This window comes from Cloeon dipterum, chromosome 1 (genome assembly GCF_949628265.1).
Source record: "Cloeon dipterum chromosome 1, ieCloDipt1.1, whole genome shotgun sequence".
In the NCBI taxonomy this organism is placed as follows: Eukaryota; Metazoa; Arthropoda; class Insecta; order Ephemeroptera; family Baetidae; genus Cloeon; species Cloeon dipterum.
The window spans coordinates 16,969,170-16,994,010 of record NC_088786.1 but is presented as its reverse complement, the minus strand read 5'-3'; the positions used below and the strand labels follow the sequence as shown (position 1 = coordinate 16,994,010).

Genomic DNA, 24,841 nt, shown 5'->3' with positions numbered 1-24,841 from the left:
ATCTAATTAAAATAAACAGTTTGTTATTATTCAATGCTTTGAAATCTTATCGATATGTAGGGTGAATTTCTTTGCAATTTTCGAATAATTTTGAGAATTTTGGAACATTTTAAAAATTGAAATTTCTCACCTGGGCATCAATGACCTCCCAACACCGCTGCATCAGCTCAGGCTCTTCAAACAAGCGAGACTGGCTGAGCAGCAGACACGCGTTTTTTGCCGTCAGACTGGTTTCGAGGTAGCTGACGCAGGCCTTGGCCAGGTGCGGCACCATGTACTTCTTGGCTACGTACAGCGTGGCCAGCACGGTGTCCGCCTCCAGCTGGATCTCGTCGCAGTACAGGTAGCGCAGCATAGTGAGGAATGCTTGCGGCTCCACGTCCGGCACCTCAATCTCGGCAGACTCTTCGGCCAGACCGCCGAAGAACATGGCGTAAAACACCGAGCTGCCCGTTGCCAGCACATACTTGTGCGCAGGAATACTTTGCACTGAGGGAAACAATTATATTATCAGACACATTTTTTTTATTTTCAGAGCTAAATATACTGTGAAGGTTCAGTGGTAAAGGGACGTTTTTTCGCTAGCCGTTTTCGGCTATACCCCTCCAGTTTAAAAAAAAATCAATAATGTCGTTCTTTAAGAACAGGTTGGTGAGAGGAATATTTATTTCAGAAATATCTTTGAAAGGTTACAATACTGAAGCAACAATTCTCGTTCCAAATTTATAAAATGTTTTTAAAAAAATCGCACACAGTATCCAATATGGAAAGGACTTTCAAAATAAAATATAACCGCAAAAAATATTTTAAAAGCATCGTACATTTTACCAAATTAAAAATCAATGAATTTTGTAACCGTGCTAGACAGTTTTAAGATATTTTTCATTTTTCGTAATCTACAATCTCTAAAAAAGACTGGATTTTTCATTACTAAATAGATCATTGAATTCAAATAAGGTTTTTTAAAATACAATTTCAGTATTTTATGACAATCTCTTTAATATGATATTATAGCAAGGAATTACTGTCTTAATAATTACAATAAACCATATTTTTTCTAGAATTACTTATCTTGAGTCAAGACAAACCAAAAATTAGAAACAAATGTCAAAAGTTCAAAGTTAGCAGCTCTATTGTCGCTTAAAAATTTATTTTTACACTGAAATAGTTTTTGTTAATTTATCAAATTATCTTGATTTGAATTTTAACTAACCACTAATTTGTTGAATTTCAGCGAGTTTCTAATTGACCTCCACAAATTTTAGCTTATTATGAGTATCATAAACTAAGATCAAACCTGGAGATCCGACTAGGAAGTGCACATCGGCCATCAGCTCATTGTTGAACATGGCTGCGTTGCGTTCACGCACCGACGGCTTGCATGCTTGCCAGTTAGGATCGTCCGTCGAGTGCGTTGGGGGTGGGGGTGAGACCGGGGGCGAAAGGTTGAAGGTTGTGGTCAGCGAGTTGGGTGACGCCAGGGGCGAGTTGGGCAAACTGGCCGGCTGGGTGACCAGAATGTTGCTCTCGCGCTGAGAAATGCCACCGCCAACTCCTCCGGAGCTGCTCTCGATGCTCTCGGCTGAAAAATAAAATTGTTACAAATTAATTTTTTTAAACAAAAATATAACTGAGTGAGCGTGAACAGATAGTCAAAATTTTTCGTCAAATAAACCCTAAATCAATATTATTCTATTAAACAGCAATACAATGCTTTCTCGTCTCTAATAAAATGATTGATTTAATCATGGAAATGAACAACGAAAAATAATTAAGTGAGAGGGTCGTAAGTTTTTTTATCTTAGTAAATTTTCTATTCGGTTCTTGAAACGACTAACAAAAAGTGGTTTAAAATAGTTAACCAATTTTTCCAATGATTATTAAATTTAAAGATGCCCCAGGTGCCAAAAAAAATAAAATTTAGAACGAATTTTAGGTTTTTTAAGGAAAATTCAAAGGAAGATTTAAACGGTTTTGAGTGTCCATATTCTTAAAATCTGTTGTTCGTGCAAAAATGAAAATCAGAAACATAAAAAATGCTATTATTTGATGGCATCATGATTAAGATAATAATATTTTATTTAGGTTGTTCTCTAACGACCTGCCGCTTCAAATTAATTGCCGAAGGGCAAAAATTGCTTCTTGACCCTATTAAAATTTTGAGACAGCAAAAAATCCAAACGTTAATGAATTGAATGATCAAAAAACATTGGAATGTTGTTGTTCTCAAGTCAAATTAATAAATGATAGACGTCCGTCCTATATTTCTGGAATTTCGGGGCGCAAACAGCCCGAGGCGAGCGGTGCAGGTGTAGATTTCACTAAAGTCGCGAGCCCAAGAACCAACAACAGGGCCGTGATGACCTTCTTCTGCCCACTCACCATTGACCCAGGCGTTGGTCTGCGAAACGGACAGCGGATCCTGATGACAACGCTTCACCACGGGTTTTGCCGACATTTTCGAGTAAAGATTGTTCATTTTCGGGCCGAATTCGAACAGGACTTGAGCAGGCTGTCCTACCCCGACAGCATCCTGACCGCCATGTTTCTTATTTATTTTGCTGCGTTGAGTTAAGAGAGAGCACAAACGGACGATCGTGAAGATAGCCGTTCGAGTTAGCCGCTCGCGAGAAGATAGCCGCTTTTTCAGCAATGCTGCCAACCAAAAATTTCTAACGCAAAAAGAGGGTCGTATGCATAAATTTAAGGGATGGGGGTGAATCGGATACTGCCCAAGTGAAGTAAAATGCAACTCTTATTCGTAAAATAAAAATTTGAGCAAAAGAAAAGGGTGCAAATTAAGGGCTTAAAATTCGAGGGGTGGTTCCTGAAGGGAGTTCAATCTTGGAACCCTTTGCAATTTATTAAAACCGATGAAAACAATATTTCCTGAGATTTTGAATTAATTTCAACGTTCCTAACCTGAGAAAATTAAATAAAACTCCGAAAAAGGGTCAATTTTGAGGGTTAAAAATTCAAGGGGTGGCTCCTGAAGGGAGTTCGATCTCCAAACCCTTGCCACTTCCTTCAAACTAATAAATGCAATATTTCCTGCAAGTTTGAATGAATTTCACCGTTCCTAACTTGAGAAAATTAATTAAAACTCCGGAAAAGGGTCAATTTTGAGGGTTAAAAATTCGAGGGGTGGCTCCTGAAGGGAGTTCGATCTCCAAACCCTTTTTAATTTATTAAAACCGATAAAAGCAATATTTCCTGCGAGTTTGAATAATTTTCACCGTTCCTAACTCGAGAAAATTAATTAAAACTCCGGAAAAGGGTCAATTTTGAGGGTTAAAAATTCGATGGGTGGCTCCTGAAGGGAGTTCGATCTCCAAACCCTTTTTAATTTATTTAAACCGATAAAAGCAATATTTCCTGCGAGTTTGAATAATTTTCAACGTTCCTAACTCGAGAAAATTAATTAAAACTCCGGAAAAGAGTCAATTTTGAGGGTTAAAAATTCGAGGAGTGTCTCCTGAAGAGAGTTCGATCTCCAAACCCTTGCCACTTCCTTTACACTAATAAATGCTATATTTCTTGCGAGTTTGAATGAATTTCACCGTTCCTAACTCGAGAAAATTAATTAAAACTCCGGAAAAGGGTCAATTTTGAGGGTTAAAAATTCGAGGGGTGGCTCCTGAAGGGAGTTCGATCTCCAAACCCTTTTGAATTTATTTAAACCTATAAAAGCAATATTTCCTGCGAGTTTGAATAATTTTCACCGTTCCTAACTCGAGAAAATTAATTAAAACTCCGGAAAAGAGTCAATTTTGAGGGTTAAAAATTCGAGGGGTGGCTCCTGAAGGGAGTTCGATCTCCAAACCCTTTTTAATTTATTTAAACCGATAAAAGCAATATTTCCTGCGAGTTTGAATAATTTTTACCGTTCCTAACTCGAGAAAATTAATTAAAACTCCGGAAAAGGGTCAATTTTGAGGGTTAAAAATTCGAGGGGTGGCTCCTGAAGGGAGTTCGATCTCCAAACCCTTTTGAATTTATTTAAACCGATAAAAGCAATATTTCCTGCGAGTTTGAATAATTTTCACCGTTCCTAACTCGAGAAAATTAATTAAAACTCCGGAAAAGAGTCAATTTTGAGGATTAAAAATTCGAGGGGTGGCTCCTGAGGGGAGTTCGATCTCCAAACCCTTGCCACTTCCTTTAGACTAATAAATGCAATATTTCTTGCGAGTTTGAATGAATTTCACCGTTCCTAACTCGAGAAAATTAATTAAAACTCCGGAAAAGGGTCAATTTTGAGGGTTAAAAATTCGAGGAGTGTCTCCTGAAGGGAGTTCGATCTCCAAACCCTTGCCACTTCCTTTAGACTAATAAATGCTATATTTCCTGCGAATTTGAATAATTTTCACCGTTCCTAACTCGAGAAAATTAATTAAAACTCCGGAAAAGGGTCAATTTTGAGGGTTAAAAATTCGAGGGGTGGCTCCTGAGGGGAGTTCGATCTCCAAACCCTTTTTAATTTATTTAAACCGATAAAAGCAATATTTCCTGCGAATTTGAATAATTTTCACCGTTCCTAACTCGAGAAAATTAATTAAAACTCCGGAAAAGGGTCAATTTTGAGGGTTAAAAATTCGATGGGTGGCTCCTGAAGGGAGTTCGATCTCCAAACCCTTTTTAATTTATTTAAACCGATAAAAGCAATATTTCCTGCGAGTTTGAATAATTTTCACCGTTCCTAACTCGAGAAAATTAATTAAAACTCCGGAAAAGAGTCAATTTTGAGGGTTAAAAATTCGAGGAGTGTCTCCTGAAGAGAGTTCGATCTCCAAACCCTTGCCACTTCCTTTACACTAATAAATGCTATATTTCTTGCGAGTTTGAATGAATTTCACCGTTCCTAACTCGAGAAAATTAATTAAAACTCCGGAAAAGGGTCAATTTTGAGGGTTAAAAATTCGAGGGGTGGCTCCTGAAGGGAGTTCGATCTCCAAACCCTTTTTAATTTATTTAAACCTATAACAGCAATATTTCCTGCGAGTTTGAATAATTTTCACCGTTCCTAACTCGAGAAAATTAATTAAAACTCCGGAAAAGGGTCAATTTTGAGGGTTAAAAATTCGAGGGGTGGCTCCTGAAGGGAGTTCGATCTCCAAACCCTTTTGAATTTATTTAAACCGATAAAAGCAATATTTCCTGCGAGTTTGAATAATTTTCACCGTTCCTAACTCGAGAAAATTAATTAAAACTCCGGAAAAGGGTCAATTTTGAGGGTTAAAAATTCGAGGGGTGGCTCCTGAAGGGAGTTCGATCTCCAAACCCTTTTTAATTTATTTAAACCTATAAAAGCAATATTTCCTGCGAGTTTGAATAATTTTCACCGTTCCTAACTCGAGAAAATTAATTAAAACTCCGGAAAAGGGTCAATTTTGAGGGTTAAAAATTCGAGGGGTGGCTCCTGAAGGGAGTTCGATCTCCAAACCCTTTTGAATTTATTTAAACCTATAAAAGCAATATTTCCTGCGAGTTTGAATAATTTTCACCGTTCCTAACTCGAGAAAATTAATTAAAACTCCGGAAAAGGGTCAATTTTGAGGGTTAAAAATTCGAGGGGTGGCTCCTGAAGAGAGTTCGATCTCCAAACCCTTTTGAATTTATTTAAACCGATAAAAGCAATATTTCCTGCGAGTTTGAATAATTTTCACCGTTCCTAACTCGAGAAAATTAATTAAAACTCCGGAAAAGGGTCAATTTTGAGGGTTAAAAATTCGAGGGGTGGCTCCTGAAGGGAGTTCGATCTCCAAACCCTTTTTAATTTATTTAAACCTATAAAAGCAATATTTCCTGCGAGTTTGAATAATTTTCACCGTTCCTAACTCGAGAAAATTAATTAAAACTCCGGAAAAGGGTCAATTTTGAGGGTTAAAAATTCGAGGGGTGGCTCCTGAAGGGAGTTCGATCTCCAAACCCTTTTGAATTTATTTAAACCTATAAAAGCAATATATCCTGCGAGTTTGAATAATTTTCACCGTTCCTAACTCGAGAAAATTAATTAAAACTCCGGAAAAGGGTCAATTTTGAGGGTTAAAAATTCGAGGGGTGGCTCCTGAAGGGAGTTCGATCTCCAAACCCTTTTGAATTTATTTAAACCGATAAAAGCAATATTTCCTGCGAGTTTGAATAATTTTCACCGTTCCTAACTCGAGAAAATTAATTAAAACTCCGGAAAAGAGTCAATTTTGAGGATTAAAAATTCGAGGGGTGGCTCCTGAGGGGAGTTCGATCTCGAAACCCTTGCCACTTCCTTTAGACTAATAAATGCAATATTTCTTGCGAGTTTGAATGAATTTCACCGTTCCTAACTCGAGAAAATTAATTAAAACTCCGGAAAAGGGTCAATTTTGAGGGTTAAAAATTCGAGGGGTGGCTCCTGAGGGGAGTTCGATCTCCAAACCCTTTTTAATTTATTTAAACCGATAAAAGCAATATTTCCTGCGAGTTTGAATAATTTTCACCGTTCCTAACTCGAGAAAATTAATTAAAACTCCGGAAAAGGGTCAATTTTGAGGGTTAAAAATTCGAGGGGTGGCTCCTGAAGGGAGTTCGATCTCCAAACCCTTTTTAATTTATTTAAACCGATAAAAGCAATATTTCCTGCGAGTTTGAATAATTTTCACCGTTCCTAACTCGAGAAAATTAATTAAAACTCCGGAAAAGGGTCAATTTTGAGGGTTAAAAATTCGAGGGGTGGCTCCTGAAGGGAGTTCGATCTCCAAACCCTTTTTAATTTATTTAAACCTATAAAAGCAATATTTCCTGCGAGTTTGAATAATTTTCACCGTTCCTAACTCGAGAAAATTAATTAAAACTCCGGAAAAGGGTCAATTTTGAGGGTTAAAAATTCGAGGGGTGGCTCCTGAAGGGAGTTCGATCTCCAAACCCTTTTGAATTTATTTAAACCTATAAAAGCAATATATCCTGCGAGTTTGAATAATTTTCACCGTTCCTAACTCGAGAAAATTAATTAAAACTCCGGAAAAGGGTCAATTTTGAGGGTTAAAAATTCGAGGGGTGGCTCCTGAAGGGAGTTCGATCTCCAAACCCTTTTGAATTTATTTAAACCGATAAAAGCAATATTTCCTGCGAGTTTGAATAATTTTCACCGTTCCTAACTCGAGAAAATTAATTAAAACTCCGGAAAAGAGTCAATTTTGAGGATTAAAAATTCGAGGGGTGGCTCCTGAGGGGAGTTCGATCTCCAAACCCTTGCCACTTCCTTTAGACTAATAAATGCAATATTTCTTGTGAGTTTGAATGAATTTCACCGTTCCTAACTCGAGAAAATTAATTAAAACTCCGGAAAAGGGTCAATTTTGAGGGTTAAAAATTCGAGGAGTGTCTCCTGAAGAGAGTTCGATCTCCAAACCCTTGCCACTTCCTTTAGACTAATAAATGCTATATTTCCTGCGAATTTGAATAATTTTCACCGTTCCTAACTCGAGAAAATTAATTAAAACTCCGGAAAAGGGTCAATTTTGAGGGTTAAAAATTCGAGGGGTGGCTCCTGAGGGGAGTTCGATCTCCAAACCCTTTTTAGTTTATTTAAACCGATAAAAGCAATATTTCCTGCGAGTTTGAATAATTTTCACCGTTCCTAACTCGAGAAAATTAATTAAAACTCCGGAAAAGGGTCAATTTTGAGGGTTAAAAATTCGATGGGTGGCTCCTGAAGGGAGTTCGATCTCCAAACCCTTTTTAATTTATTTAAACCGATAAAAGCAATATTTCCTGCGAATTTGAATAATTTTCACCGTTCCTTACTCGAGAAAATTAATTAAAACTCCGGAAAAGAGTCAATTTTGAGGGTTAAATATTCGAGGAGTGTCTCCTGAAGAGAGTTCGATCTCCAAACCCTTGCCACTTCCTTTAGACTAATAAATGCAATATTTCTTGTGAGTTTGAATGAATTTCACCGTTCCTAACTCGAGAAAATTAATTAAAACTCCGGAAAAGGGTCAATTTTGAGGGTTAAAAATTCGAGGAGTGTCTCCTGAAGAGAGTTCGATCTCCAAACCCTTGCCACTTCCTTTAGACTAATAAATGCTATATTTCTTGCGAGTTTGAATGAATTTCACCGTTCCTAACTCGAGAAAATTAATTAAAACTCCGGAAAAGGGTCAATTTTGAGGGTTAAAAATTCGAGGGGTGGCTCCTGAGGGGAGTTCGATCTCCAAACCCTTTTTAATTTATTTAAACCGATAAAAGCAATATTTCCTGCGAGTTTGAATAATTTTCACCGTTCCTAACTCGAGAAAATTAATTAAAACTCCGGAAAAGGGTCAATTTTGAGGGTTAAAAATTCGAGGGGTGGCTCCTGAAGGGAGTTCGATCTCCAAACCCTTTTTAATTTATTTAAACCGATAAAAGCAATATTTCCTGCGAGTTTGAATAATTTTCACCGTTCCTAACTCGAGAAAATTAATTAAAACTCCGGAAAAGGGTCAATTTTGAGGGTTAAAAATTCGATGGGTGGCTCCTGAAGGGAGTTCGATCTCTAACCTCTACTCAATTCATTTAGACTAATTAATACAATATTTCCTTGCGAGTTTTAACCAATTTAATCGTTCCTAACTCGAGAAAATAAATAATTGGCTAAAAAAGCGATTAAATGAAGTTTTAAAAATTTATAGAAAAAAGATAACAATATATATCTCTGAAACATAATATAGTGTTTAATTGTGTACATTTTTATTGTTTACGAGGGTATACAAATAGTATATGTTTTACTACATTAATATTATAGTCTGAAATCGAGATATTCAATCAATTTAAAAATTTGTTAGAGGAAACAAATGTTTTCAGCGCCTTTTTGAACTCTAGAAATGAACTTCATTTCGCACCTGCTCTACGAGGTTGTTTTTTATGTCAAAGTATTAAGGAACGACCCTGTAAACAGGGGGCAACGTGCACCTGATATATATTGAATCATATTAAAAAAAAATTAATACGGGATCAGGTGCGGGCTTGGTGGTTAATATTGCAGAAAGTGCCAACATGGAAAAACTCCTTCAACGGGCTACTAATTGTAAGCCACCCTTCAGAAGATGCGCAGGGGTGCGCAGAGTACCGGTAAAGAATTGGCAAGTTACGGCCGCAAATTCAAAGGTTGAAGCAAATTTCAAGTGTGTGCGATTAACAAAGGAGTGTCAAAGCAATGGGAGGTAAATTTGAGCAGTTGGGAGATGTAATACTGGCTACCCAATGTCAGACATGGCAAAAAGGTGGTTAGTTTATAGTGACTCGAAATGTCGAAATGCTCAAATTTCTCAACGGGCTTGGAGGCGAACCGGCGCCAACTCGCTACTTGCTGGTTTGCACCTTTTTCCAGCATGCGTGGCTTCACGGGACGATGTCTAGCGTTTCAATGCAGTCCTCGGTGCGAAGGCAAGTGGCCCTTCAGTGGGCTGGGTCGCCCTGTGCGGCCTGGTGCGCCCATGTTATCCGTTCGCGCTGTTATTGGGACCCGGGTTTCAGCATTCGTGCTAGTGCAGTGCGCGCCCTTCCCGCTCCTCGGACAGGGATAAAAAGAGCAAAAAAATCAATTCATCTTGTGACGTTTTTTGATAAATTATTGGCTCCTACATATAAAATAAAGGATCGGTTTACACTTTTGCACAGCCTTCCTTAACCAAAAGTAAGAGCCAAAAGTTCAGTATATGTGATATCATTTTCGTAAGCGTGTATACCGGATATACAGCTTTGCCTAATGTTCTTCCAACCTGGCGGAGGGCTGTTTTTGCACGTTCAAAATGTTCATCGCGTTGTGCAAGGTTTTCGCAATTTTTATAGGTAGATGCGACTTGTCAGCTTTTTCCACTTGACTTTAACCAAAAGGATCACCCTTTACCGACATGGCAGTCTGCGTCCGTAGCCTTTTACTTGATTTATTTTAAAATTATCGTACTTTTCTTTAAATCAGCAGTGCGACGTCACAACTTAAATTATTACGTGGCTCGCAAGCAACTCCAAATTCCCGGGGAACCATCGTTTTTGCGGCCGTAGCTTGTCCGAATATAACGCTCTTACAATTAGAGTTGTGCGAAAACCGCCTGCAATTTTGGCTACAGAGATGCGACTTGATGGCGGTGTTTCGGGATGTTACACTTATGATATGTAATGACGTGAATTTTAAATATTATGGGACAATCCAGCGGTTCATTGCGCGGGTCCAAATTAAGCAAAAAATCATTGCGGGAGCTCACCTTCCACAGTGCGGTTCTAAATTCTGAATAAATCGCGGAAACCGAAAAATGTTGCTGTGGCGCTGCGCGGCGCCGCACCGTTGCGGCTCTCTGCCAGAGCCAAATCCACTTAAAGGCGCCAATAATTAGCGATGATACCGACAAAACCACTTAAAAACAGTTCTCAGGTGGTGCGACCGGTTGGTGACAGGCGAGGGTGAATAATCGTCGCAGTGTATCGTCAAATGTGACAGAAATCGCAGGAAAAAGCATTAAGAACGCGCCGCAGATAGGATTTCCGGTCGAGTTACCCTGAAAAAGGTCGTTTTGGTATTCCAGGTAAAAGTCGGAAAAAGACCTATCCGATGAGGGGTCGTGGTCGACGATGGGACTAAGGGCAGAATTTAAACACAAATCAACCAAAAATGGTGTGCTTGCGCGCAGGCCGTAAACACGCGCCCTTGTGCACGGCACACTACAGCTGCACCCTGCACATCATCTCCGCGAGCGCAAAACAAAACAAAAAAAAAAACACACAAAATTAATTTTAGCAAAGTTCCAATGATTGAACTGTAAATTTAAGTCACTTGTTACTCCCCCAGTGTGATTCAATGGCCAAAACGGAAACAAATTGGCCAAGGAGGTCAGCGGCGCCCATGTGCTGCTCGTTGGTGTGGAGAGCAATGCCGACTTTTAAAAAATCGCCATATTTCGCTTATGTGGGATAGAAAAATACTAACTAGGTTTCGCATCATTGTTCGTGTATTAGAAGACGATTTGGTAGTAATCGTAGCCGAATTATAATTAGTACTAAAAATTCCCATAATTTCCCATGTTATCCATATTATGGGAAAACGAAAAGATAACATTTTTCAAACTTCAAAACTTCACTTGTTCTAGGATTTTGATTTGATATGACAGCTCATATTTAGTCTCAAATAGATTCCAGATCTATTCCTCATCGACTCCAAATCTATTTTTTAAATTTTCTTCCTGGACCCAAGATATTGCCGCCGGAAATAGGAAGGTGTCTAAGCCTGAAAATACAAAAAAATAGTTTTCTTTTTTTTCTATGAGCTCTAAAAATCTGAAAATTGGTTTCTAGACAGGCCCGGACTGGCACCATTTTTTACCGGGGACTGTTGATTTTCGCGGCCCACCGAGCCACCGCGGCCCACTAACCCCCCCCCCCTCCCCGAACTTTTATAATTTTCAAATGAAATAAAAGGTAGTTTCCTCGGTGGATAGAGAGCAGGGCTGCAAGACCGGCATTTAAAAAAAACAGTGCAGTGGTAAGAACGTTATTTTTTTCAATTTTTTACCATTTTCTTCCAGGCCATGTTTGCATTTCCGTTTTCAATAATTTTCTAATTATTTGCTGATGACCTCGACCTCAAAATTTTTTTAGGGAACTTTTTGGAGAAATTGAGGCAGCAAATATGGCAATTTAAAAGAAAAAATGTGTACAGTTGAGGAAGATTAGACCACTTTCCACCGAAAATCTTAGATGTCCATAAGGGGAAAATGGAATAAATTCATTTCTTGAATTTCTTGCGCAATAAATTGGTAAAAATTGGGTGGTAGAAACCGTTAAAAACCAGTGGTTGAAAAAATCGGGTGGTGTTATTAATACAAATACAACCCTGATAGCGAGCTGTTCTTTTATCCGCATTTCTACAGAAATAATGTCCTGCTCAGCCCCTAGTCGGGAGAGGAAGCTCATGAATTAGGACTAGAACCAGTAGCCGAAACTAGTTGAGTAGGATATTTTTTCTGTTGTGTAGAAATACGGAAAAATATAAAGCTCGCTATTCACCGAGGAAGCTGCCATTTATTTTCAACAGATTTTTCATTATACGGATTATGCGTATTTTAGTAGATTAGTATATTTATACGACATCAGAAATGTTTGGAGTGACGTCAAATACATCAGTAATCGACCTACTCTGGCCTCATTATTTTGGAAAACTGGGAAAATTTGACAGTTGAATATGGTTGCGCTACTAAAATCTGTGTGTTCCTCAAAATTCACTCTTGTCAGAGGTTCAGAACAATAAATATTTTTTTTCAGATTAATATTACCTTTTTTCCCTTTTGAACAAATCAGTTCGACATTAATTATTTCTTGATAATTTTTTAAATATTTGACTTCTAAATAAAAATCGAAACGTATACTAGAGCACTTACATCAGCCAGCCTCGCCAAATCTTGGCCATGCAGGCGCTTTGGTTCTAGCTCGCCAGGCACGCCAGCCGCCGGTCAAAATTTTGAAAATGGAAAAAATAAGTTTTAATTTTCTCGAGTTAGGAACGGTGAAAATTATTCAAACTCGCAGGAAATATTGCATTTATTAGTCTAAAGGAAGTGGCAAGGGTTTGGAGATCGAACTCCCTTCAGGAGACACTCCTCGAATTTTTAACCCTCAAAATTGACTTTTTTCCGGAGTTTTAATTAATTTTCTCGAGTTAGGAACGGTGAAATTCATTCAAACTCGCAGGAAATATTGCTTTTATTGGTTTAAATTAATTAAAAAGGGTTTGGAGATCGAACTCCCTTCAGGAGCAACCCCTCGAATTTTTACCCTCAAAATTGACCCTTTTCCGGAGTTTTAATTAATTTTCTCGAGTTAGGAACGGTGAAATTCATTCAAACTCGCAGGAAATATTGCTTTTATCGGTTTAAATAAATTAAAAAGGGTTTGGAGATCGAACTCCCTTCAGGAGACACTCCTCGAATTTTTAACCCTCAAAATTGACTTTTTTCCGGAGTTTTAATTAATTTTCTCAAGTTAGGAACGGTGAAATTCATTCAAACTCGCAGGAAATATTGCTTTTATTGGTTTAAATTAATTAAAAAGGGTTTGGAGATCGAACTCCCTTCAGGAGCAACCCCTCGAATTTTTAACCCTCAAAATTGACCCTTTTCCGGAGTTTTAATTAATTTTCTCGAGTTAGGAACGGTGAAAATTATTCAAATTCGCAGGAAATATTGCTTTTATCGGTTTAAATAAATTAAAAAGGGTTTGGAGATCGAACTCCCTTCAGGAGACACTCCTCGAATTTTTAACCCTCAAAATTGACTTTTTTCCGGAGTTTTAATTAATTTTCTCAAGTTAGGAACGGTGAAATTGGATCAAACTCGCAGGAAATATTGCTTTTATTGGTTTAAATAAATTAAAAAGGGTTATGAGATCGAACTCCCTTCAAGAGACACTCTTTGAATTTTTAACCCTCAAAATTGACTTTTTTCCGGAGTTTTAATTAATTTTCTCGAGTTAGGAACGGTGAAAATTATTCAAACTCTCAGGAAATATTGCTTTTATGGGTTTAAATAAATTAAAAAGTGTTTCGAGATCGAACTCCCTTCAGGAGCCACCCCTCGAATTTTTACCCTCAAAATTGACCCTTTTCCGGAGTTTTAATTAATTTTCTCGAGTTAGGAACGGTGAAATTCATTCAAACTCGCAGGAAATATTGCTTTTATCGGTTTAAATAAATTAAAAAGGGTTTGGAGATCGAACTCCCCTCAGGAGCCACCCCTCGAATTTTTAACCCTCAAAATTGACCCTTTTCCGGAGTTTTAATTAATTTTCTCGAGTTAGGAACGGTGAAAATTATTCAAATTCGCAGGAAATATAGCATTTATTAGTCTAAAGGAAGTGGCAAGGGTTTGGAGATCGAACTCCCTTCAGGAGACACTCCTCGAATTTTTAACCCTCAAAATTGACCCTTTTCCGGAGTTTTAATTAATTTTCTCGAGTTAGGAACGGTGAAATTCATTCAAACTCGCAAGAAATATTGCATTTATTAGTCTAAAGGAAGTGGCAAGGGTTTGGAGATCGAACTCCCTTCAGGAGACACTCCTCGAATTTTTAACCCTCAAAATTGACTTTTTTCCGGAGTTTTAATTAATTTTCTCGAGTTAGGAACGGTGAAATTCATTCAAACTCGCAGGAAATATTGCTTTTATTGGTTTAAATTAATTAAAAAGGGTTTGGAGATCGAACTCCCTTCAGGAGCAACCCCTCGAATTTTTACCCTCAAAATTGACCCTTTTCCGGAGTTTTAATTAATTTTCTCGAGTTAGGAACGGTGAAATTCATTCAAACTCGCAGGAAATATTGCTTTTATCGGTTTAAATAAATTAAAAAGGGTTTGGAGATCGAACTCCCTTCAGGAGACACTCCTCGAATTTTTAACCCTCAAAATTGACTTTTTTCCGGAGTTTTAATTAATTTTCTCAAGTTAGGAACGGTGAAATTCATTCAAACTCGCAGGAAATATTGCTTTTATTGGTTTAAATTAATTAAAAAGGGTTTGGAGATCGAACTCCCTTCAGGAGCAACCCCTCGAATTTTTAACCCTCAAAATTGACCCTTTTCCGGAGTTTTAATTAATTTTCTCGAGTTAGGAACGGTGAAAATTATTCAAATTCGCAGGAAATATTGCTTTTATCGGTTTAAATAAATTAAAAAGGGTTTGGAGATCGAACTCCCTTCAGGAGACACTCCTCGAATTTTTAACCCTCAAAATTGACTTTTTTCCGGAGTTTTAATTAATTTTCTCAAGTTAGGAACGGTGAAATTGGATCAAACTCGCAGGAAATATTGCTTTTATTGGTTTAAATAAATTAAAAAGGGTTATGAGATCGAACTCCCTTCAAGAGACACTCTTTGAATTTTTAACCCTCAAAATTGACTTTTTTCCGGAGTTTTAATTAATTTTCTCGAGTTAGGAACGGTGAAAATTATTCAAACTCTCAGGAAATATTGCATTTATGGGTTTAAATAAATTAAAAAGTGTTTCGAGATCGAACTCCCTTCAGGAGCCACCCCTCGAATTTTTACCCTCAAAATTGACCCTTTTCCGGAGTTTTAATTAATTTTCTCGAGTTAGGAACGGTGAAATTCATTCAAACTCGCAGGAAATATTGCTTTTATCGGTTTAAATAAATTAAAAAGGGTTTGGAGATCGAACTCCCTTCAGGAGCCACCCATCGAATTTTTAACCCTCAAAATTGACCCTTTTCCGGAGTTTTAATTAATTTTCTCGAGTTAGGAACGGTGAAAATTATTCAAATTCGCAGGAAATATAGCATTTATTAGTCTAAAGGAAGTGGCAAGGGTTTGGAGATCGAACTCCCTTCAGGAGACACTCCTCGAATTTTTAACCCTCAAAATTGACCCTTTTCCGGAGTTTTAATTAATTTTCTCGAGTTAGGAACGGTGAAATTCATTCAAACTCGCAAGAAATATTGCATTTATTAGTCTAAAGGAAGTGGCAAGGGTTTGGAGATCGAACTCCCCTCAGGAGCCACCCCTCGAATTTTTAATCCTCAAAATTGACTCTTTTCCGGAGTTTTAATTAATTTTCTCGAGTTAGGAACGGTGAAAATTATTCAAACTCGCAGGAAATATTGCTTTTATCGGTTTAAATAAATTAAAAAGGGTTTCGAGATCGAACTCCCTTCAGGAGCCACCCCTCGAATTTTTAACCCTCAAAATTGACTTTTTTCCGGAGTTTTAATTAATTTTCTCGAGTTAGGAACGGTGAAAATTATTCAAACTCGCAGGAAATATTGCTTTTATCGGTTTAAATAAATTAAAAAGGGTTTGGAGATCGAACTCCCTTCAGGAACCACCCCTCGAATTTTAAGCCCTTAATTTGCACCCTTTTCTTTTGCTCAAATTTTTATTTTACGAATAAGAGTTGCATTTTACTTCACTTGGGCAGTATCCGATTCTCCCCCATCCCTTAAATTTATGCGTACGACCCTCTTTTTGTTTTAGAAATTTTAGGTTGGCAGCATTGCTGAAAAAGCGGCTATCTTCTCGCGAGCGGCTAACTCGAGCGGCCAACTTCACATTCGTCACAAACGGGCCAATAAGAAGCTCGCTTTTCAACCTATCAGAAGCTGGCACCAATTGCGGAACACTTTGGCGCGAAATGAAATGAATTGGTACCCGCTTGTTCTTTATTGTGAGCATAATGCGACACAAAATAAATACGAATACGTTCGTTTATTTGTTTCAACAATCCGAGGAAAATTACCTTTTGACCGGATTTCCCTAAGATCGTCTTCGATTTGCGCAGTAAAATCAGTTTTAATATTGAAGAATAATCATAGTAACAGTGTTGAATTTGATCGAATTGGTAGGAATATTCTACTGACCAAATTACTTAATTGTACAATTTATTTAACAACCTAACTTTCGATGATGTTTGAAAAGGATAGTGATTTTAAAAAAGATTTTTACTGTTTACAATGATTATATTAAATGCACAGCAGTGTTAAAACAGGTATAAAATGTATTTAAATAGTGTAAATAAAACTAATCAATAATTATAACGTTTTAAATAAAAACAAACCCCTTGTTATGGCCCTTTTCACCTTGATTTCTCACTGGTAAAAACTACTTTGAGAATTATCTGCAGCCATGTTAGATAAAATTCATATTAATTGAGCAAAATCTGATGAAATCATAAATCAATAATATATTTAACCAATACGATTAGTGTGTCGGAAACATTAGGCAAAGCTCAATTTCCTGGTAGCTTTAGTAAAATGAAAAAGAAGCGCTTATAACGCGTCGCTCTCGCACGTACACCACTCATTGTCAGCGCACCCATAAAGTAAGTAACCACTGCGTCAAACTACAAGAAATAAATATCAAAAATGCGGAATTCCTACTAAACATCGCAAGGTCGTCGCAACTTCAGAAGACCTTTTAAATTAATACTGTCTTTTAGACGTTGGCTCACAATTTTTTATGATGCCTGACATTGGTATTGTTTTAATGGGTTTTAATGTTTACGATTTATTTATAGATGCGATATTAAAAATAAAAATGTTTCAAGCACGGTGAATTTTTTGATGATTTTATTAAATCTGCTTGTTTGTCAGAGAGACGCAGCCATTAATTATTACTTGTAATCAGTAATCTTCATTAACATAATGTTGAAAATGGCTGGCTACAAGAAAGGGAACATAATCGATCAATCTAGACAAGTCGTAAGGAAGAAGATGAAGACTTAGCAAATAATTGTGATTTAATATTTAAAAATAAAATGGCACCTCCTTTTATGATGCTGAGTGCAAAATGTTGAAAATTAAGCCCGATGAGATAAGCGTGAAGGAGTAAAAATAGGAAAGTTGAAATATAATAGTGATGATGACAATCAAATAATTAATAGAGGAAATTTACCTCAGTGGTGGTGCTGATGCAACAAACTTATTGAACTTGTTTTAATCGTTTAATTATAGCTGAAATATTACTCATCCGAAGGTCTTGCAATTTATTTTTATGTAGTTTACGAAGAAGATATTTTATTTCTACACATTATAGAAAAATATTGTAGTAGCCGTTATCTATAATAATTAAATCTTAGAACTGGATTTTGCACAATCAGGGTAGTTGGGATTTCTTGGTCTCAAGAGACCTTGAATCATTTTACAAAAAGAGCTGCGCACTTTTTTTATAAGAAAATTGATTTTTTTATTACTTCCGTGTCTCAGCACAGTTTGAAATTTAACTGCGTAGTTAGCGTTTTTCGAACTATGGACGCGTTTAAATCTCGAGTTTTGGAGACTTTCTATGTTTGTGAAAGGTAATAGGCTCAGTTAAAATTCCTGAAATTCCTTCACTTTGAATTTTTTCCTGCCGATTATCGTGCGGGATTTTAACTTGACGCTGTCGCTATTGCTACGGTATTATATAGTTAATGGATTTTATCATCGACAAAAGGAATTTCTTATTTTGGTGAATGAACTCATTGGCTTAGCCTCGCCTCGAGGAATGTGAGTGTTTCTGTTTGGCGAAGTAATTATCATCTTACGTCTGAAAAAATGGCGATAGTGGTAAAAGTACAAACACCACCAAAAACTGCAAATAATGAAATAAGTGTGGATTGTTAGGAATTAAATTTAAATCCTTCTGATTGAAGACTGTTGCTTTCGCTAACTTCTTATCATAATAAAATTAGTTTTCCTCCTCTTGAAAAACACATCTTTCTGACCTATCGTCATTAATTATCGTCTTTGTCAATCAACGATAGCTGCTTCTGTTCTTTACGCGCTTCTGGCGCAATCGCCTATCTAGCTAAAGGCGGGCTGCTTGTTTGCAGAAAGCTTCTCGATTTATAATAATAAGGAAGGCACTTCCAGGTAATCTCTTCTCGCACACACGCGTCTGCTCTCAAAGTCAAGGCTGAGTAGCTGTGCCGGCTCTTGCACAGCTTCCCCGACAGCTAAAACGCAAAACAAACACTCGCTACTAGAAGCTGAATTCAATAGGGCTGTAGGCTTGTACACGAGAAATGCTTACGTGTGAGACCATAGGTTAGAACACTCATCCATTTCAAATGGCCGACCATTTTTGTGTTCTTCAAGGATGCAAAGAGCGCATTTTAAAATAAATTACAAATTACTGTAAACGCTGGAGAGAAAAAATCACCGCTACTCAATTTAAATAATATATTTTTTCATACTCATCAAAAGATTGGTTCTTTAATGCGCATTACACGTTTTACTCCGTGCGTTTTATTAGTTTTACCAACCGGAACGACTAGTACCTTATTAGCACTCTTATTTATAAATCTTGTGAATTCCAGCGACGCATCCATTCGACGCAGTTCAGCACAGAGTGCCGTCGACCTTAAAATTTAAAAAAAACACAGTTTCTAAGACTATAAATGACAATTTTTAGACAGAGTATTTCTCTTCATCAAATTTCACCAATTAAAATTTGAAATTGTTTTATTTTATTTCGGAAACTTGGACACGCAGTCGTCCTAATATTTGGCAGTATCGTTTAAACATAAAAAAATTAAGCAAGGTATTTACTTTACCAAATGCAAAATTACGCATTCATTAGTATTGTTTCGTTCTTCTTAAAGTGTGATGTCAATAAGATAAGAGTAAAGAGCAAAATGAGGAAGCGGGAACAAGAGAAGATTGGGAGTAGTTTTTTCAGGGTCGAAAAAAACAGATTATTCGACTCTGCCACTGACTCTCTCCAAACGTACGTTTTAGACCTACGGCCCCATAAAAACCACTCGAGAATAAAGCCGAGGTTGTTAACCTTGGGCGCTTTTTCCTCTTCTTATAATCTCTCATTTTCTACTCTCCAAAACAGAAATTGTAATCAAGCTTTTGCTGGCCGCTTGCCAATAATTATTGCTCTTACTTCCCTCTTGACGAATAAAAACAATTTCGGCGCTTTATACTTCCGCGAGTGCACAGCGGGGTGATTTGTCAGAGTAATGTATGGATCGGGAAGCAGCTATTCCTTGTTGATGTTTGACGTACTGAGTTTATCTCAAGGAAGAAGAAGTGAAAAAATAATTAGCATCCAGGAAAATCTTAGATTTAGAGTGATTATACCTGGCGAAACATTTTATGCTAATTAGTGACCTATATATTTGGAAAAAAAATTCTTCATTGAATCATGAAAATGGGTCTGATGGAAAGCTCTTACAATTAGTCCAATTAGTGAATAAATAAAACATAAGTGGTCAAAAATATTTCGAAATCATTTTCCATTCTAACATATTTAAAAATAATTAATTTTCTGACCTAGTTTGATCTTTACTTTTTTATTCTTTAATATGCTGAAAGAGCTGGACTGATTACCTTAAAATAGAAAACAAATCAGTTTTGTGGCGTTTTCGTTGTTGAATCCATGTATCAAGCAATAAAATATTTGCAAAAAAATCGAATATAATATATCTGACTAAATATAAAATTAAAATAATTTTTGGGCTAATATCATAGCCAAAAATGCTCATTTGTTCATATTATGTGGGACCTGATTGTAGACGTTTTTGCATTTAAAGACGATTTGAAACAATTTTACTAATTAGCATAATTCCAATTTTATTTTTTGCATATGAATATTTCCGTTTCTAATGATTTTTACATAAATGTAAATAATTGTCGCTACGTATACATTCAATAGAAAAATCCAAGTATGCCCCATACATTCACAAGCGGAGCAAATCATCGATCACTATGTGTTTTGCTGATGCTGCAGTAAGAGAATTGGCAACTTTTCGCAATTGAATCCGAGAACCGGCGATATAGCTCTTGCTCCGGCTCTGACTGAGACGTTACATAATTAGCGTTTAGTTAATGGTTCTAAGCAAGCGGACTTGACCTGCAGAGGCAGAGCAAGCAACACAAACATATATTACCCTCTCACGCGCGCACACATAATTTCTCATTATTATAAATAGCGTGTGTCACATTGCGTGTCTAAGCTGCAGGCCAGCATTTTCTTGGCAATGTGATCTCTGAAGCACTATTAATGTCATTTCAAACGCTCAGTCAGTTAAACGAGTTTTAACATAATCGTTGATATCTTTGCAATAAATTTAACCCAGATAAATAGCAGAAGCAAAAACCTGAAATTTAATTGTTGATCATTTTTATCATCTGGGCTCTCATTTAATGTACTCTTATTCAAAGCCAACGCTATAATATCTTAACCTCACTTAGCTCTCATCCCACGCAATACTTTTTATTTTCAATTTAATATTTCCTTCTGGAGCTGGATTTTCAGTTCTGCCACCTTTCTCTTGAGAGGTGAAGTACTGTACTGCAGACCACAATCATGATCACTTCTAATAAGGACAGACGCAAATCTAGTTCATTTTTGTTTTCTCTATAGCACACTACTTTAATATTATATATTTTTGGAGAATTGAAAACATCTCATACTTTTCCAGACAAAAAATTATACAATGAAGAACTTTTTCACAGATGACTAATAATTTGCTAACCGTTTTTTTTTTATCTGGATGATAAAATATATGTATTGTTGAAATCTTTGTTAATTTACTGTTTGATTGTAATGGTTTTCATCAATCCATAAATAGGGCTGCAGTAGACAGGTGAAATTAGTACATATAGGACAAAGGCGCAAATAAAAAGACGACTTTCAACAAAAATACATATGATGATTTATTCTTTTATTTTCGAATTACTCTATAAAAATTGACACAACCTGATTGTGCTTCAACTGTCTTTAAAAAGGGTTCACATAACAGTCCACTTGATTTTTTTCTTCAATGAAAAAATTAAACACCAATAATAATTGTCTGTTTTTCACAAATCTATAGCAAAAATATCGACCATAGTGTATGTTAAATTTTCGAGAACAAATATTTTGACATTAATTTTGGATTTCATTTCCATAGACATAAATATTACTCACTTTTAAGCCTTTTTGAAAAACGTATGTTGAATCAAAGTCAATTTTAATATCCTTTTTAGCTACTTAAAATGTTCAACAATTAAGAAAATCAGGCTGAAAAGCCCCGGAAAAACAATCTAAGCCTAATAACATAATATATCAACTTCGATTGATTTAACAAATAGAATCCAGAGAAAAATTAAAATAAATCACACGTTCGTTTACCCTTTTTAATCATATTGCTACTTGCTAAATTTTCAGTCTTCTTATGTGAGAAGCTGCTAAAATTAAAATTTCATGTTGATCACCGCTCAAAACATTCAAATTGCAATATCTCTATATTTATAAACTTTTTTCTAGTGCAATTGGAAACAAATTGCTACTGCAATATTTAATCCTTTGTTGCGTGTAAAGAGATAACCGTGTGAAAAAGAGAACATGACATTCGGAAGCTTGGCACTCCTTGTAAGATGCGCTTTAGCGAAGGTTAGAATGTGACTACATGTGAATATTTACGTATTCTCGTCGCGAAGTCGCACCTACACGCACGTGAAAATTGAACGCGAGAATTAAAATGCAAGGTTGCGAGTTGGTTTTAAGAATAGGAAGAAAGGTTCCACAGGCAAACATAATTCATAATGAAAATTTAATATGACTTAAGCAACGTGCACTTTCAGGAATCCATGAGATGGCATATATATTTTATTCCGTATATTATCTTTTTTTACTAAATTTTAAATTATTAAAAAAACATTTTCTTTAACGATGTAACTTAGTGTTATTTAAATCCTGAAGATTTTAACGCGAGAAAATACTCTACACGTCGAAAAATATATAAAATGTTTATTTCTTCAACTGAAGAAAAAATATTTACTTATTAATGATATGAATTTCAATTGTGACACAATTAAAAATAAAACTAGAAGTAATTAATAAATTTAGCATGGTGTTAAACGCTTTTGCGTCAAGTTGCTACCGTGAAAAATCAACAGTTTCACGTACGCTTCATGCTCCGTTTGTACCGATTTCCCTTAAATTTGGCATTCTGGTAACGGCTCACTTTTTGTTGTCATTGCACATAGGAGCACTACAGTGTAAACGATATTGTGAAAATGTGCTGTTAATGTGGTCATATGGCTGCATGCAGTGCTGCAAGTTAACGCGATCTCGCCACGGGGTTGCAAAAAGAGCAATAATGGACTCAAGAAGTCGCACAAAAGTCTCGCGGGAGCAAATTAAAATCCCTTCTTCCTAAGGATGTGATATTTTGACATAATTAGCACGATAAAACGTGGCACGTGATAATTGCTGGGTTTTAATGAGGTTCCAAAGGTTGAAGAAGAGATTTGAGGGTGGACTGGGTCAAGGCGCATCGGCCTGAGACGAGCGTTTGCTGTTTAATTGTACTTTTTCGCGAAGAGAAAGAATTTGACTCACGCTGCAGCCGCGGCCTTGCGAGATGTAATGTGAGACTCTCTTCTCTGCGTGTATCGTGTGTAAACATGCATGCACTTCAGAATGGTGACGAGACTGTCGTTCATTAGCTGACATGAATTTGATGTTAAAATGAATGGTTTACAATTGTAACGGTAATACAAAAGCTGATTAAACTGTTCATTGTTACGATTGACAGCAGGAATTAATATTGCTCCAGAGACGTTTTTCTTCTCATTGTGAATCATCATTTTATAAGAGGTGGTTTGTATACGTCCGCATGATGAAAATAGGTCCAAATTCTGACTTGTAATGCTGTTAGTTGAACAACTCATTGTTGTACATAGAAAGACGCAAGCATGATCCTCAGGAATTTAATGAAAATACTTTCCTTGTTGCAATTACATGTGGACGCAAACGGTATTTTTTTTTGTCAAAAAATCAAGACTTTTTTCAAATTGACATGTATTTAAAATAGATGGTTTAAGGAGTAAAATAGTCGGGTTTTCAAGTCAATTTGGATGGTGTCCAGCTAACCTTTTGATACAATTCACAATTATTTCACCCAAAAGATAGACTTTTTCTCGTAAAATTGTCATTTTTTTTAAATATGCTGGCCAGAGGAAGTTTTTTTATTCTGCGATAAATTGAATTAATATGTAAAAGAGAGTGGAATGATATGCCTACCGCAATAAAAAAGTGTTCGACAGCAAAATTTCCTTCCTTTTATGCAAGGCAAATACAATAAGATTTTAAAGTGAGATTAATTGTATTTGCTTTTTCATTTTACTAGTCTGGACTCATTTCAGCTTTGTCCTACTCAACTTTTATACCTGAAGTGTCTTCCTTTCTCATATGCTTTGATTTTGATCTGTGATTCATTACTGTATTTTTAATGAATCAAAGTCACTTAATTTAGTCCGGATGAACAAATTGAAAAATTAACAAACAATTTTCTTTTTCCTAACCACCCTTACGGAATATATGAAAAAAATTCCAAATAGGTCCTCAAAATATTTTAAAATTTTATTTTGAATATTTAAAATTGATGAATCATCAGACTTATATAAAAGATATTTTGAGAACTCTTTCATATTTGACCAGTCTAGAATACGTAGAGAGGGCTGGTTTTTTTTTATTATGAAGTAATAAAAATTAAAAGAAGAGAGTCATATTCTACTGTTTAGTTCTACAAGTTTCCAAACGAATGAAAGCTATTTTTTATCACGTTTCCATTTTAGTGGTTTTGAAAATATCAACCAAGATTTCGTCCTAGCATAACGATTACTTGATCTAATTCTGCATGTACTCACCGCAGCTCTAAATACGGTCAAATTAGAGGGTGTCGCGATTTTGTCGTGTGGCGGCTCTCTCTTTGTCACGAGTGCAGCAGGAAACGCGCGTAAAGCACATCAATTAAAGGTCGTGACGTTAACTACAGTGAGGTGCAGACGACGGAGGTCTGTTTCACCCTTCCACGCGAGAGATCAACCAGAAAAACTCGTTTTCCCGGCGCGCTCGCCAGGAAGAAAAAATTGCAGAGCACAAACCTGCCGATTGCGTCCACCAGGGAAAAGCGAATCTTGCCGCGTGCTGCGGCGGGGGCTGCGGAGGCGGCTCCGGGGGCGGCACCTCGCGGTTCTGACACTCGTCGGAAGTCGCGGGGGCCGGCTCCTCGGGGTCGAGGGGCCCCAATTGTAAAAGCAGCTGCTCCACGTGCTCGGCGCTGCGCTCGATGGGCTCCTGCACCCTGACGATCACCTGGTAGAGCAGCAGCCACAGGTCGGCCTGCTGGCACAGCCAGCGCACCAGGTGGCGGGGTCCGGCCGCCCCCGGAGCCGACGCCGGGCCCAGAGCGGCCACGGCTGCCAGACTGGCCTCGCCGACCACCTGCACGGCCGACTCGGGCTTGAACGAGTCCACGATCGCGCTGCCCGCCGTCGACAGCATTATGCTACCAGGGCCGCATCGCACACACTGACAACGCACTCGGCTAACTGACTGACTGAACTTC

At 37.0% G+C, this 24,841-nt stretch overlaps 1 protein-coding gene across 2 annotated transcripts in view; it reads right to left on the bottom strand.

Annotated features, from left to right (window-relative positions):
• Positions 1–24,841, bottom strand: part of lute — a 27,868-nt gene extending 3,027 nt beyond the window's left edge. The window contains exons 1-3 of one of the 2 annotated variants that reach the window (XM_065476068.1): positions 24,378–24,841; positions 1,298–1,582; positions 131–489 (exon numbers count right to left, since the gene is read on the bottom strand). In XM_065476068.1, the coding sequence (XP_065332140.1) occupies positions 131–489; positions 1,298–1,582; positions 24,378–24,777 (1,044 nt within the window). In that variant the 5' untranslated portion in view covers positions 24,778–24,841. Of the gene's footprint in view, positions 1–130; positions 490–1,297; positions 1,583–2,382; positions 2,565–24,377 lie in introns of those variants that run through there. The other variant, XM_065476069.1, reaches the window with a different exon arrangement.